This window comes from Panthera onca, chromosome C1, assembly GCF_046562875.1.
Source record: "Panthera onca isolate mPanOnc1 chromosome C1, mPanOnc1 haplotype 2, whole genome shotgun sequence".
Lineage (NCBI taxonomy): Eukaryota > Metazoa > Chordata > Mammalia > Carnivora > Felidae > Panthera > Panthera onca.
Window position 1 is genome coordinate 36,559,342 of NC_138346.1, and position 17,143 is coordinate 36,576,484.

Genomic DNA, 17,143 nt, shown 5'->3' on the forward strand with positions numbered 1-17,143 from the left:
AAAGAAAGGAAGAGAGGGGCACCTGGGTGGCTCAGTCAGTTGAGCGTCCAACTTCAGCTCAGGTCATGATCTCACGGTTCGTGGGTTTGAGCCCCACGTCAGGATCTGTAATGACCACTTAGAGCCTGGAGCCTGCTTCAGATTCTGTGTCTCCCTCTCTCTCTGTCCCTCCCTGGCTTGGGCTTTGTCTCCCTCTGTCTCTCCAAAATAAATAAATAAATGTTAAAAAAGGAAAGGAAGGAAGAGAAAGGTAGAAGGGGAAGGAGGGAGGGAAGAAAAGGAAGGAAGGTAGGAGAGAAGGAGGAAAGAAGGAAGGAAGGAAGGAAGGGAAATAGAAAAGAAATAATGAATGTCCAAACTCAATTTTTAGATGGAGTCTTGTGCATTGTGATGCTCCTCTGACCTTTTTTTTTTTTTTTTTTTTAAAGCATTTGTCTTTCACCTGCTGTGGCTTTAGAGGCTAAAATATTATTATGATATTTTTATGAGAGTGGTAGAAAAAAAATGAAAAAGCTTTTCAAATTTAGCAAAGTCTGTACAAATTTTTACTGAAACCATTTACTGCTCTGGTCAGTGGAGATGTAGCTTGTTGATGAGTATTTGATTTTTAGGCATTCTTAAAAGTGAGGCCTTCTTAAAAGTGAGGATGATGATTTTTTTCTTTGTTTCTTTGTTTCTTTTTTTAATGTTTATTTATTTATTTTTGAGAGACAGAGAGAGACAGAGAGAGACAGAGAGAGAGACCAGGGGAGGATCAGAGAGAGGGAGGGAGAAACAGAATCCGAAGCAGGCTCTAGGCTCTGAGCTGTCCACACAGAACCCAACACGTGGCTTGAACTCAGAAACTGAGATCATGACCTGAGCTTAAGTCAGAGGCTTAACCAACTTAAGCCACCCAGGCTCCCCTTTGTTCTTCCTCTCCTGGCTTTTATTTGTAGAGCTATCAGGGACTGAAAAACATTGACAAAGGTTCTTCATTTGACCAAATTTTACTCAGTCTTTTAAATCTTCTCCATGGCCCATCTGTGCATTTCCTTGTAAAATCCAGTTTGAGCAAGAACCCTGTTAAGTCAGTTTAACCTGAACCCCCACCCTTGATATCTGATCACCCCTCGATATCTAATTGGGTTCCTCATCTCCTGTCATCCCCCTCAGGTGTTGTTTGAACATCCTGGCCTGTTTTTGGCAAAGAAGCAGGTTAGGTCAGTTTAACCAGAACTCCCCTTACTCCTGATGTTGCCTCTTAGTAATTTTCCATCCACCCATCCCTACCTTGCTCTTTGTCTATAAATTCCCATGTGTTTATGCTGTTTTAGGATTAAACCCCTTCTCTCTCCCCCACTATAAAATCCCATTGCAGGCATCCCTTTACCTACTGCGATGGTCCTGGATGAGGTCTGCCTTACCACCTTTAATGAGTGCCATTGAGTATTTTTTTCTTTAACAACTTAAGGGGTATCTTTTGTCTTATAGGCAATGTTTTAAGACTCGTAGTCTGTGGGCAGTGTCTGGTTTTCAGAAATGTTTTGTTTGGTGTTTATTGCAAATGGATTTAGTTGCCAATGCTTGAATAATAGGCACTATCATGTAATAATCCAGATTTTCCATTTTCTTGAAAAAAAATCTGAAGAAATGACAATATGAGAAAGACAAAAACTGGCTGAGGCAAGGTAGTGTCTGCTTCCTCTGGACGGGGCAGGCTTTCCCTTACTTCCCCTTGTGCCTCTGCGGTTGGCTTCTCTGGCTATTTTCCTCCACCTGGAGGTGTAGGCCTTTGCCTTTGCAATTCCTTCATTATGGTTTTCTAAGTACTTAGTACTTCATGGTGTTACTACGTGTCTGTAAGGACACTTCCACAGTCCGGTTTTTAATTATATGAATTTCTAAGGATCTGAGAACTCATAAGAAAAGGAACATACTATGCATAATCTTGAAGGAATATGGAATGACATTATTCAGATTCATATTGCACCAATTCATACAGGTTTCTTGGAGCTCTGATGTTAATGCTTAATTGTGTGCATAATTATAACACTATAATTGTGTGTCAATAGAGCTTTTTATTAATGATGTGATTTAGATATATTTCAAGAAAGTAACTCAATCAAAGTTGAGTTACTCAAATCAATCAATTAAGCCATTGAGAAATGAAAATACTGAAATTTTGGAAAATTAGCTTTTGGTCAAAGAATGCATGCTATAAGAGGATGGTTCTATATATAAGTAGAAAAAGAAATGGACAAGAGTTTTACATCTTAAGTACCTGAGCACGTAATTTAGTATTTTAATTTGCCTTTATTTTGGCTGAATTCAAAAGGAATTAAACAAAAACGAACCAAGTGTCTACTAGGGCCAAGTATTTCTGTCTATAAAGTACAGTTTTACTCAGAAGCAGTCCATGGTTTCTGCACTTCTTTTAGTAAAGGAATCATAAGAGTGATTCCTGTCCTGGGCAAACTGTGTTAGATTACCTTTTGAAGGCTCTCAACCATGTGCTTGGTTTGGTTTTAAGATTGTATACCTTAAAGTTTAATTAATACAATGACTGAAAAATGCTTACATTTAAAGGATAAGATTAACATAATTTGTTCACCTTGAACGATGTGAAGGAAAGGTGAATACAATGATACGAATTACATTGAAAAGATTAAGTTAGCAATTGAGACTTTAAAGAAGTCTGAGGTAAACTTTACTTACTTGGGGGTTCATAGGAAAGTTAAGCAATCACTTTGCTTTTTTAAGCAAAGCAGTAATAAATACTGTATATGTCTCAATATAAGGTGATCCCAAGACACTAATGTTTATTTCCCCAAATGAGAAGTTTTGAATATATAAAATAACCATTAAGCATATGGATAATGGTCAAATATTTACTTATATTTTAATGTATTAACTTCCACCTATGTATATTAAAATCACATATTACATAGAATATTAATTAAAAATACTACTTTTCTCCACCCTTAAAGTTCATGTGATTTGGCACTCATGTCTCTGCCATTACAGAACCCGTGTTTGGAGTCACCTGATTTTCTAGCACACACCATTTCTGTGAAAGTTCTTTTTGAGACTTAGTACTTTTTTGATAAAAATATGATTCTGACACTCCAAACCATATACCAAACTACAGCATCATTTACATAATAATGGGACAATTATTTTTAAAAATTTGTCCTGTGGGTGACTACTTCTTATTTTCAGCATGTAACCATCTAAAGTAGTGTTCTTTAGGGGCGCCTGGGTGGCTCAGTTGGTTAAGCGGCCGACTTCGGCTCAGGTCATGATCTCACGGTCCGTGAGTTCGAGCCCTGCATCAGGCTCTGTGCTGACAGCTCAGAGCCTGGAGCCTGTTTCAGATTCTGTGTCTCCCTCTCTCTGACCCTCCCCCGTTCATGCTTTGTCTCTGTCTCAAAAATAAATAAACGTTAAAAAAAAAAAAAAATTAAAAAAAAAATAAAGTAGTGTTCTTTAAAGTCTTAATAGTCTTTTGCATGATCATATCTAACATTTGCAACTCTAACAAATAATTACTAAATCTGTTTGGAATTTTTACTTTAAAAAACAGATACTGTTAAGTTACATCTGCAAGGATTTAAAACTAGGAATGATGGAGGTTGTTTCAGCTTAAATGTGTTTTCTCCAAACAAACCTTTGTTTTACATAATAACATAATACAGAGATTTAGATAAGGATTTAACTATGAGGTGATTAATTCACTCCTTCCTGGGAAATATTCTTGGGAGAGGAAAAAATTCTGCCTCATGCTTGAACATATATGATACTTTCTTTTACTTCTGCCTTTCCAGATTATTCCTTAAATCTTCACTAGTAAAGTGCAATAAAATGTAATAAGGTAGCTATCTGGGGGGTAGGGGGGAGGAAGCATCTTATTTAATGAAAAGTCAAGAAGATGTTATAAATATTGTTTCTTCCTTATCCTTGTGCATAGAACAATCATTAACATATCCAATTTTTACAGAAATATTCCTATACCAAAGATAGCAAGTGAGTAGATAAAAGGATATACTTCATGGCACATATTTTCTATGAATGTTCCCATAGTTGTATAATACTTATTGTGTGAGATTTTTATTAGGAGGTAGCAGTTAATTTGGCAGGAGATGTTGTCCTTGTCATTTCCTGATAACCATGAACTACACCATTAACCACAAACTGCAGAAGATGAGAACAGCTGGTGTTTTTATAACAGAGGGTGATGAGGGAGATGAGAGAGCTTGGGAATACGAGAGGATTTAGAATTGATCATGCTTAGTGGTTTCTGTCTTAGTTATTCAATAAAATGCCTACTTTTAGGAACTGAAGAAAAATGAAGTAGTAAATATTATTGCTTTCATATCACCTATGAAAAAATTATTATAACATTTTTCAAGGAAGGAAAACTCACTTTTACTCTTGGGCTTCCAGCTTCATATGAAAAAAGTTTATGTCATTAATATACCAAAAATATGATAATTTTGTACTGCATATATTAGCAATAAATTGCACCAATGAAAATAATGATGGATTTTCATTTTTTATCTCTTAACAGTGGAAAGAGTGGAACGAGAAAACCTTTCAGACTATTGTGTTCTGGGCCAGCGTCCAATGCATTTACCAAATATGAACCAGCTGGCATCCTTGGGGAAAACCAACGAACAGTCTCCTCATAGCCAAATCCACCACAGTACTCCAATCCGAAACCAAGTGCCCGCGTTACAGCCCATCATGAGCCCTGGTCTTCTTTCTCCCCAGCTCAGTCCACAACTTGTTAGGCAACAAATAGCCATGGCCCATCTGATAAACCAACAGATTGCCGTTAGCCGGCTCCTGGCTCACCAGCATCCTCAAGCCATCAACCAGCAGTTCCTGAACCATCCACCCATTCCCAGAGCAGTTAAGCCAGAGCCAACCAACTCTTCTGTAGAAGTCTCTCCAGATATCTACCAGCAAGTCAGAGATGAGCTGAAGAGGGCCAGTGTGTCCCAAGCTGTCTTTGCAAGAGTGGCATTCAACCGCACACAGGTATGCTTAGCATTGCACATGATAGTTGGTGGTTGAAATGATACTAAGGACAGAATTGTGACATCTTCTTTATCTCTTCAAAAAAACTTTATCGATCCCAGAGCACACAGAATTAACTAGTAATCCTTAGCTCAGGAAATACTTGATACGTGCATAGCCATAATTAATTAATTTCAGTAAATAATGAATATCTGTGAACCCATCACCCAACTCAGGACCCAAAATGTTATCAATGCTTTGGGCCTATGTGCTCCTTTCTTTCCTTATCTTCTCATCTGCTTTTCCCCAGGTATAACCCTGATTTGAATTTTGTGGTTAACGTTCACTTGTTTTTTAAAAACTAGTTCTAGGGGCGCCTGGGTGGCGCAGTCGGTTAAGCGTCCGACTTCAGCCAGGTCACGATCTCGCGGTCCGTGAGTTCGAGCCCCGCGTCAGGCTCTGGGCTGATGGCTCGGAGCCTGGAGCCTGTTTCCGATTCTGTGTCTCCCTCTCTCTCTGCCCCTCCCCCGTTCATGCTCTGTCTCTCTCTGTCCCAAAAATAAAAAAAAAAAAAAAAAAACAAAAAAAAAAAAAACGTTGAAAAACTAGTTCTAAAACTACTTACGTACGCACAATCTATTTACTTTGTTTTTGAACTGTATAAAAAGAATATCATTGTATGTCATAATTTCTATAATTTTTTAAGTTTTTCAAAATATACAAGTTAGAGTTGAGATTGATAAAGTGAGGGTGGGGGAGGTACCTGGGTGACTCAGTTAAGCATCTGACTCTTGATTTCAACTCACTTCGTAATCTAATTGTTCAGGAGGTTGAGCCCCGTGTCAGGCTCTGTGCTGACAGTGTGGAGCCTGCTTGGGATTCTCTCTCTCCCTCTTTCTCTCTGCCCCTCCCCTGCTTGCTCATGTTCTCTCTCTTTAACAAAATAAATAAACATTAAAAAAAAAAGATATTGTTAAGGTGGTAATGGATAATTTACTCATATTTTTCAATATTTTGAGGTAATCACATGCCAGTATAATACCAAGCAATAAAAAGATAAACAGTTTATCTATGTAGATCTTATTCTATTGAGGACCTCACCTCAGAGTTTCTGATTCCATAGTCTGGGGTAGGACCTAGAAATTTGCATTTGTAGCAAGGTCCCAGGTGATTCTGATGCTGCTGGTCTGGTAGCCATATTTTGAGAACCCTTAATTTGGTCCTTACATGAGTAACTAGAAAGTAAAAGTGCCAATCTCAAGGAGCTAATGACCTAGTAGTAAAAAAACCAAAATATATTCAGATAACAAAAGTAAAATGTGAAGTAAGGTGAGTGGTGTAGGAGAATAATGATGGTTGTAGTGGGTATCTATGGGGAGCTGGGGGTAAGGAATACTTATAGTAGGATGAATATAGTGAGTCTTGAAGAGGACAGTAGGTTTAAATTTGATCACCCTACTAAATGCAAGGCAGGAAGCTAAGCTCAGTGCAGATGCAAAGATGAAAAAGATCATAGGCAAGCACCATATGTAAATACCTGACTTGAATATTAAGTTTCTGGGGAGTTAGACCTTGAAGGATAAATAGAATTTAACAGGCAAAGATGGAGAAGAAGGGTACTTTAGGCTAAAGGAATTAACAAGAAAAGTGCTGAGTCAGGCATGTGTGGGAATAGTTGGTAGTTGATAGCAAAGCTAGATAATAAAACTTAAACGGGGAAATAGATCAAAAAAGGTCTTAGGGCCATGCTAGGAACTTTGAACCTTATTTAATAGGCACTAGAAGCCATTGAAGGTCTTATGTAGGAATATGCTATAATCCAATAATCAGAATTGGACCTTAGGAAGATCTTTTTCTCTCTCATGATAGCAAGAAGGTAGGAATATCATTTAGAAGGCAGCCATAAATATCCAGCTGAAATGTGTAGAAGTTCTGAACTAGGCTGGTGGTGGTGGGATAGAGAGTACAAAATCAAGAAGAATTGTGGAAGTAAAATTGACAGAAAGTGCAACCACCTGAATGGATAAAGAGGGATGGACAATAAAGATAATGCCAAGGTTAGAGCCTTGTGGCTGAGAATAAATCTGTAATTATTTAGAGAGTCAAAAAGAACATTGAAAGAGATAGTTGGAATAAGTTTAGTGATTATTTTGGATCAGGCTATTTTGACTCTGAAGTGCTGGCAGATTTTTCTTTCTTTCTTTCTTTCTTTCTTTCTTTCTTTCTTTCTTTCTTTCTTCCTTCCTTCCTTCCTTCCTTCCTTCCTTCCTTAATGTTGATTTATCTATTTTGAGAGAGTGGGGGAGGGGCAGAGAGAGAAGGAGAGAGAAAATCCTAAGCAGGCGCTGCCCTGTCAGTATGGAGCCTGATGCAGGGCTCAAACTCACGAACTATGAGATCATGACCTGAATCGAAATCAAGAGTTGGACGCTGAACTGATTGAGCCACCCAGGCACCCTGTACTGGCAGATTTGTTCAAATGAAGGTATTCAGAAGTCATTCAAAATATGAGTTTGGTGCTAAAAAGAGTTTTCAGGGTTAGAGAAAGATTAGAAATTTACTGACAGAGCCTGAGATTTAGAGAGTCGAGGGAAGGAAGAGGAGAAACCATCACCACTACTCCCACCAGGAAAAGAGGTAAAAGAAATGCCAGTAGAGATGGGAGCAGGTGGAGATGGAAGAATAGGGAGGTAGTAGTGAGAGTATACAGAACATGAATAAAGAGTTTGCAGAAGGAGACTTGTCCTTGTGAGCAAAACTAAGACGTCTGGGCATGAGAAGCTTGAAACCATGCCATGAAATTTGGCAATTGGTTGGGAGAGACCTTTGGCAAACCTAGAGTGTAATTTCATTAGAGTTGAGAAGGCAGGAGCCAGAATTTAGGAGTTGAGGAGTGACTAACTATTGAGGATACAGAAGCAGGGGCTGCAAATTACTCTTTCCGAAATTTGGTGTTGAAAAGGAGGTCAGAAGTGTGTTGACAGCTTGAATGTGATAGGGAGTCGATCTGAGATAGAAGGAATTGTGAAGTAGTTTGGGATCTCAGCTGAAGTTAACAGGCATGAACTAGTGATGGAACCAAGCACTGTGGTTTGGTAACAGTCTTCAGGAATGCTGGAACCAGAGGAGTGGGAGCAGGGAAGAAGCACAGTGGGATGGTTTGAGGTTTGGTGCTGAAAGATTAGGTGTGGCAGGAGACCAAGAGGGTGAGATCTCCTGCCCCCTTGACTTCGCTGATTTACGCTTTCTATTATTGACAGACTCCATTTACAGCATTTGAAAATGAGTTTGGAGGTCCACGGAGGTCTGCACATGTTCCAGATAGCACTCTATGATTTCTTTTTTGACTCAAAGTACTGAAGCAGCGTTTGTGTGTCCACAGTTATCTGAACTAGGGCTATGAAAAATTCTGGTGCTTTTGAGCCAGTGTGTTACTAAATGTTATTGCTAAATACAAAGTGGAAGGATGCATCTTTTAGTCTTTATTTTGTGTTTATATGTGTAGTTGTGTGTGTGTGTGTGTGTGCATGTGTATGTGTATGTGTTCTTTCATGTATCATTCATGTGCATGAATAGGCATTTCATAGCTAGCCAACATTTTATTGGTTATATATACAGTTCCTTTGGCTAAGGATAAAATTGAAAGCATGGTTGTATTACTCTGGATTTTAGAATCAAATACAGTATATATTTTATCCAAATAGCATGAAGCCTGAGAGAAGACTCACAGAGAGGCTAGACAAAAGACAGACCTTGTTGGTGTGAGAGAATGCTCTGCCAAGGCCCTAGACTCCTGGAGGTCTGTCTTCTCCTCCACAATCCTTTTTGTCTATTTTTATGGATTAATGATTTTTCTTTGGCATTGCCATCGTTCAAGTGCCAAGTTATAAAAGGTCTAATTGAAGCATGGAACACATTTTATTATTTTCCTCCTGCCATTAAATTTGTAAGATGGCTACACCCAGAAAGGAACATTCACTTTCAATCAACATGAGCTTGAGTTCATGGGCCAGCCTTGAGGATATCAAATGGAAAATGCATAGGAATGTATGAGTATTTCCTTTTAAAATTCTGCTTTTAATTTGGGAAAGCTTTTCATCCCTCTGGGATCATAACCTGTTGTGTATAAAGCCCAACCTAATCAAGGTAGATGGTATTGACAGAATGACATAGTTTGAACTTAAGCTGGAGGTCAGCAGGCAGATTGTTTTTGCTGTATATACTGTAGTTGCTAACAGCAAGGTTGGACAGCTGGGTTTCACCAGCAGCATCATTAAATGGAAAACATGGCGTACTGTGCCCCGTGAAACCAACCATGGATTTTCCAAATGTTAGGCTTTTTTGAGTGGAATCAGACATTTATGGGTGATATCATGATTTGCCGGCTATAATAAACAAAAATTAACTTTATAGATAACAACGTAAATGAAGTATTAATTTTTGGATAGAAAGGAATCTCACCATTTTTTTCCTCAAAGCAAACAGGATCAGAACCATTTATTTTAGATGAATACCTAAGGCCAATATCAATCTTGTGTCCATTTGCTTTAGTGAGGTGTAATATACCTTCAGTACACTGAGTATTTCCTAGAAATAGTTCATGATCTCTATTATTCATTTATTATCAAGTTCAATAAAAAGTACTTTGGTTTGTCATCCTATAGTTTGTATTTCTGGATTTGTGCTCAGTGATTGGACCCCGAACAACTAGTAATTAGAGACAGTGTGTATGTGTGTGTATAGAACAAATCACATGTATAACATTCATAAATGAAGCTAAAGCTGGAAAAAAAAACAACCACATCGGCCTAGTTTTTCATGTTTAAAACTTCCAGAGGAACAACTGAAATTCATAATAAATAGCATTTGAAAATGCCAGTTCTCCAAGGAGAAACTATTAATTACTCTGTATATCTGATCTATTGCCACTATATCATTTGGTGATATAAAATAACACAATCGAGGGAATAGAGCTATATTTCCAAGAACTTGCTTTTTTAAAAAAAAAATTAATGTTTTTATTTATCTTTGAGAGAGAGAGAAAGACAGAGCACAAGTGGGGGAGGAGCAGAGAAAGAAGGAGACACAGAATCTGAAGTAGGCTCCAGGCTCTGAGCTGTCAGCACAGAGCCTGACACGGGGCTCAAACTCATGAAACGCAAGATCATGATCTGAGCTGAAGTCAGACGCTTAACTGACTGAGGCACCCAGGCGCCCCTCAAGAGCTTGCATTTAATACATTTTTATTTTAATCAGTGTGTCTTGAGATCATGCAATGCCAGGGTATCATTTCATCAGCATGGGCACGAGACTAATGTAGTTCTAGATGCAGGGTATAGCAGAGCATCACATCCTGTCTGTGCCATCAGGATGATAGAAGCCTGTTTTTGTCATTATGACCTTGCAGAAAATATATTCTGAGCATTGTCACTTTCTTCTTTACTAGTCTTTTGGAAGAAAAGGTTAACCCCACTTTTTTTGTCTCTGAAGACTTTTATGACAAATGAGAGATCAGATGTTTTCTGGCCTGGTCATTAATTTTCAGGAAATTCCTGTGATATATTTCTAAGTGTTTCTATTACCTATGGTCACAAAGTGAGGTGCTGTGGGTATTACACCAGAGTAAGCCGAGGCAGATAACATGCCTGCTCTGTGTTTGGTGTTCTATTTCTCCCCCACTTGTACTCCCCTATACTTTTACTTCTAGAAGCTAGTGACTGCTGGTCAGTTTTTCATTCAAAGGACTTTCCTCAGACTATTGGATTTTGCTTTACTCACACAGGCAGAGAGCTGGTAATACTTAACCAATGTCTGATAGGTGCAGGGGGGTAAAAGGCCAGCTCCCCTGCCTCCAGTAGTAGGGACAGCACTGAAGTGTGACTTTTACTCCAGAGCTCTCCGCAGATGTGGCTGAGACAGGGACTGCTTGGGTTTCTTCCCTTCCCTGTCCCACTTTTCCCACTGCCTCACCAGTTTCCCTTTGTACTTCCTTAATAAATCACTTGCACAGGAATCTTTATCTCAAGATGTGATTTTTATCCCAGATTATAGATCAGTGCCCCTGCTCATCTAAATAGGCTTTTGGTTATATTATGGGGTAGTAGTTTGAATAAAACTTATCTTCAATTTTATGCCTTACTACGTTCCAAATACAAAGTAAGATATCACTATGGGAATAGTATAGATGTTTTTACTGTACTACTTTCTCTTGAAAAGTATCAGCACTATTATTGTTTAAAGCCCTCTGAATTCAATGGACTGATATTGATATTGGGAAGATTTACTTATGGTTATCAAATACAGGAAAGAGAAAGAGAGGGAATGAAACAGAAATGGACACTGGATTTGAAGCCCTATGAGATCTTCTAAACTTGACTTAAATGAAAACCACCCTTACCAAGTCTAAATGGTGAATTATGTAATTCACGTGAGCTTCAGAGTAGTTTTGTTCCTTCGCTCTGCCCAGTGCTCTGTCAGTGATGCAAGTGGTGTTTTTAGGACTTATAATTTCAAGAAATAAGAGGACCCGAGCTCTCTCTAGTTTCTTTTTCTTTTTTTTCTTTTCCTTTTCTTTCTTCCTCCCTTCCTCCCTCCCTTTCTGTCCCTTTCTTTTCTTTTCTTCTCCTTTTCTTTTCTTTCTGTCCTTTTTTCTTTCCTTCCTTCCTTCCTTCCTTCCTTCCTTCCTTCCTTCCTTCTTTTGTCCCTTGCTCCCTCCCTTTTCTCTTTTCTTTTCTTCTGCAGTTCATTTTCCCTTGCTAATATCCTAAATTTATGTTAGTGTTGGCATACTTTCACTTCCTAGGCTTATGGACATTAAATAAGTCGCTTATTTACTGTGTTTACTCACATCTGTGCTTTTTTGACAGTTTGATTATGAATCCTAACCTTAAGTGTTCTTTGGCCCCTTGTCACTTTATGGACTTGAAAATATTAATCAGAGGCTTGTGACAGTGTGAAAAGGTTTATGACAGTATTTTAAAAGACCATATTACGAAGGAATGGTTGTGGGATGCCCACTGACCTATAATAAGGATGGCTTCATAAAATATGTACAATGACTCTTCCTGAATAAGATAAACTATTCTCTAATTTATTTAAAAATCCAATGACCTACATATTCATATGTTCAGAAATCCTTCATTTACTAACATTGTTTCTCCTCCGAGACCTTCCATCTGAGCAAATCTGTTAAATGAAGTAGAGGAAGCTTTGATCCAAACTAGGCTAAATCCATTGGAATGGCTGCCCTGCCACATGTGAATGGGAGCATTAGAATGCTAGAAAGGGAAAGTTAGTTGTGGTCCATGTTCCTTCTTTGCATCACTATCCCCTTTCCTTGGTGGTAGAGTTCAGGAAATACCCTTACATAAGGAATCAACAGTAAGAAGTTTCTACAGTTTGGAAATGAGGCTTTTTCCACCTTCATTATTTATATAATAGAGTTCTTTTTCCTCTAGCACATTACATCATAACGCAGAAAGTTCAGGTCCATTTTCTGTTTCAGGTAGCTCTCCTGAACCAATTCTTAGAAACATGTTTTCAGTAGATGCACAGATGTGTTTCACAAAATGTGCTATTCTGTACCAGTAGGACTCTAATTTGGTATCGTGCTCCTTCTTCTGTTTGATGCAAAAGTCACTGAGTTACACAATTTGCAACCTTTTGTCAAAGGCTTTGCTTGAGAAAGTTGTTCATCGTGGGTCTTATCTGATAGAGAAGAGGATTTAAAAAATCCTTCAGGAAGTCATTTGGTGGACCTGTCCTTATTTGACAATTTTTTTTTTTTTTTTATGAGATTTTGCAAAGAATCTGCTGTTTACTCATCAAAGCCACATCATTTGAAGAAACTTAAGGCCAGGGTCATAAATACAGTTTTATAAAGTGACTCAGCAACTGGAGAATGTTTTCAACAGATTGGAAAATTAGATTGAACAACGCATCAGGAAAGTTGGCAGTAAGGTCAATGGCTAGAAATGTACACGTGTGTGTGAAATGACATGGGTTTTGCTTTTATGCTTTATCGATACCATGTTTATAGTATATACACACCCGTGTTATTTGGGTTAAAAGTGTCTAAGGACTTGCTAAACGGTATACTTCGAAGTGGCACAGTTAGGAAGGGGTATGTAGCAACAACATGAACATTTTAGTATCCAAAATATTTGGAAATCTGAACTTAAGTGGGTTACCAGTCCATTTGGGGAAGGAGAAAGTCTTACGTTTGATTTATACATATTGTTAGCCAAAGATAGGCATGATTTAATTATACATACAGTTTATATTTGTAGAAAACTTGACTTCCAAGATATTCAGCATTATTTCTCGGCCAACCTCTGGTCTCAGTCATCATTATTTCTTACTATGCAATAGAGATACGGCACTCCACAAGTCATACAGGAGTGGAACACAATGCAAACCCAGGGGTCTTGACTCCATGGTCCAGTGAGCTGCTTATAAAATGACAAGGAAGCCTGTGAGAAAAAGGAAGTCCATCCACTGAAAGGTGGCCTGTATATATGAAATGCTGCAGATCAGGCATGAACATGTTATTGGGTTTTGAAGCAAATAATACACCCTCTTTTGATTTCAACATTAAATTAATAAAGTGGGAAAAGATGGCCCTGCTTGCTTCATAAAATAGGCAGTCTTTCATTTCAGAACCACTGGCTTGAATTCATAGATTTAAAGATTATAATAATATTAATATCTCTCAGTATAGCAGTGTCTCCAAGTTCTTAGATGTCTTAAGGATGGCCTCTTGCTAGTGGTCTCACTTTAGTTCCTCTTGCGCATATACAAACTATCATTAATTAGCACCTTTTAGGCAATTCCAGCTGAAAAGGAGGGAGGAGATACTGGCTTTGTGTTCTGGGTAAAGAGAAGGTTGACTCGGTAACTGTCAAACATATATAACCCCCTCCTCATTACTTTTTTTTGGTAAAGATTTCCTTTTAAATGTTTATTTATTTTGAGAGAGAGAGAGAGAAAGAATGCATGTGGGGGGGGAGGGGGAGAGAGAGAGAGAGAGAGAGAGAGAGAGAGAGAGAGAGAGAGAACCCCAAGCAGGCCACACACTGTCAGTGCAGGGGAGGTTGATGCAGGGCTCAAACTCACAAACCAGGAGATCATGACCTGAGCCAAAATCAAGAGTCAGACATTTAAGCAACAGAGTCACCCAGGTGCCCCAATAACTGTCTCCTCATTCCTATATCTACTTGAAATAGAAAATTTTGTGTAAAAGAATATATAAAGACCCCACCCCCCCTTTACAAAACTGGTACCAAAGAATCAGAGGAACCAAAGATGACAGAGCCCTATTCTGTCTTTTCCTATCCCTGACCAGTGTCCAAGTGCTTAGAAATTAGTTACTGAACTAATTATAAAAAATTCAGTTTTCTCCATTTTAACTAAAAAAGTCTTCCTTTGGGGGACGGTTTTACAAGCTTTTGTCACTTTTTTTTTTCTGACAAGGGGTGATCAGCTCCTTTCACACAGATAAGGAGTCTCTTCCTTCAATAAGGACTTTCTTTTACCTCCTGTGAGTGTGTCTCAATATAGACCTATATTTTTAGTGTGAAGGTTTATTTTAGTATTTAGTCTCCTCCAATCCTGGGTGATGTTTACAATTAAAGTAGAATTTTTATAGAAGAAATACAAGGAACACTAGCTTTAGATCCCATTATTTATATACTTTTCACCATTGCTTATTTAAAGTAATAAAAAAAATACACAAGGAGTGTTCCTTTCATGGCCATTGATTGAAATGATGACCATTTGGCCTGGGGTTAAGTGCATGTTTGTTCAAATAAAACGAATTATGTTTAAAGGCCAGAAATGCTGTGAGAAAAATATAACTGAATCAATTTGAAGTCAGTTGGAGATTACAACGTTGTTTACATTCTGTCTACAAGTTTTGTACCTAAAATTATCAGTGTACATCACAGCATTTACTTTCAAACATCTTTGACTGCAGCACCCAGTGAGAAATGCCTTTTACATCATGAGCTGGTACATACACTCACACATGTGCACATACGTGTGTATGTCCATCTGGAGTTCCATCTCATTTCAACCTGTGTTTTTGTCTATCTGTATATTCTAAAGCAAAACCTTCATGAAAGAAAAAAAAAAAAAAAGCTTCGGGTAATAATACTTGTACCATGTATGAAACACCCTGGTAATTTCCAATCTACTGAATTGCATGTCATTATAAAAGAACTAGTTATGATCTACTGAAATCTATCATCTACTAATAGTTATGACCCATGTTTAAACAGTGATGCAAATTAATGCTTATTTTAAATGACTACAGAGTTACTTAGGGAAGAAAAGTTGTTTTACTTTTCTGAGGTATAAAAAGAGTATCTTGGTTTAGTGACATGCTGGATTACCATATGATCGTTCCAGTTTATATAATTAGTTAAATTTTTCTTTACATTTCCTCTATTCCAAATAATTTTAATTCTTCTTCTTCCTGAAATGTATCCTTTACATTTTCTGCCTTCTATGCGGGAAGACAGCAAAATGTAAGTGGAGGGCCATGAAAATTTGAAGTTGCAAATTTAAAATAAGAATTGTATTGTGTATTAGTTCTGTATTTATTTGATATAGTTCTGTATATTCTATATTCAATTAACAAATGTTTATTAAGCATTCAGAAACTATGGTAGACCTTTTAATGGAGGCTAACATTTATTGAACACTTAACATGTATCAGTTATAAGCTCTAGGGAATCCCATGAGGGAAGTAAAATTATTTTATCAGTTTTACAGGTGAGGAAACTGTGCCATAGGAAGATGAATTAATCCTTGGCTAATTGAAGCCCTATTTTGAACGCAGAAATTTTGACATTAGAACTCACATTCACGACCACTTTATTCTCAATTATTTCTGATCTCATAGAACAGAACATGAAAGATACAATTTCTCCTTCAAGGAGGTTGAAGGGGTTAAACCGGCTTTCAAACCAGTAATCCTGTTGTGGTATATTAAGTACTGCGATATTTTACATGTACTGTGTGAGAACACATGTTTTTGACCTTGGAGGTGATTGAAGTTAATGCAGAAATATTTCAGCAGGAAAAAAAATGATATTTTATAACTGTTTCAGGACAAAGTCAACTCATATGTTAACAGACTGCTTTACTTTTTATATCTGAATGCATTTGATACATTTGAGATATAAATATTCAATAAATGTATGTTTTTGGTTTGTTTTGTTTTGTTTTGGGAAAGTACTATTTTTGCCAATGTTTTGACAAAGTAGCCAAAGCTAGTAAATTTTGGGGGCAGTTTGCCAACAGTTGTTTCACACAATACACATAGAAACTAGAAATAACCAGGGCCCAGAACTTTGTGAATGCAATAGTCATGTGCCAGGTACTTGAGGTGTTAGTAGAAACCATGTATGTGCCCAGAGCTGAGAACACCACTGGTAAATGTTTCCAAAGGGAACCTGTTCAGTTCTCTATTTGATTTTGCTTTTTGGTACTCATGTGTTTAGAAAATTTTGGCTTGGATTGTGCATAACCCGCCCCCTGCACCCCCCCCCCCCTCATTCCAATACCTAAGAGTTTCTAAAGACAAAAATGGAAGGGATAAAAAGAAAAAAAAAAAAACAAAAAACTGTTCATCTAATTGCATCTATCTTTGCATTGAATAGGTAGGTAAAAATAGTAAAGTTCCCAGAGATCTGTTTCTGGCTAAATTCCTTCACTGTATGTGCTCAGGAGTGGCTCCGACGAGGGGATTGCTGTTAGGAGAGCGCAGGTGATTTTGGTTTCAAGAATGTTTTGTTGGACCCACTCTGTGTTGCATGTACTATATTCTGATGTGTCAGGTAGCACAGTATAGTTTTATTATGTCCCCTAGAAAGAAAGCTGTCTTTGAGGGAAGTGTTTTATTTAATGAATTGCAGATTGGGAGTAGATGAAATATTTGGTCTAAAGTGGAGTCTGCATGGCCAAGAATTTCAGTTTCCACTATCTTGGTGTTTACAATAGGTTGAATGAAAAGATCTTGAGTGTAATATGTGGTCCAACAGGGCCTGTTCCTGGCGTTTCAGCAAACACAGGACTCCCCCATCTCAGACCAGTTTTTAAAAATGCATTTGGTGCGTTCTTAGAGCTTGATATCCCTCTA

At 37.8% G+C, this 17,143-nt stretch overlaps 1 protein-coding gene across 3 annotated transcripts in view; it reads left to right on the forward strand.

The window, feature by feature from the left end:
* SATB2 (SATB homeobox 2) overlaps positions 1-17,143 on the forward strand; it is a 194,324-nt gene that overhangs the window by 111,931 nt on the left and 65,250 nt on the right. For all 3 annotated transcript variants that reach the window (XM_060622819.3, XM_060622817.3, XM_060622820.3), the window contains one exon: positions 4,550-5,022. In XM_060622819.3, coding sequence (XP_060478802.1) covers positions 4,550-5,022 — 473 coding nt within the window. The remainder of the gene's footprint in view (positions 1-4,549; positions 5,023-17,143) is intronic.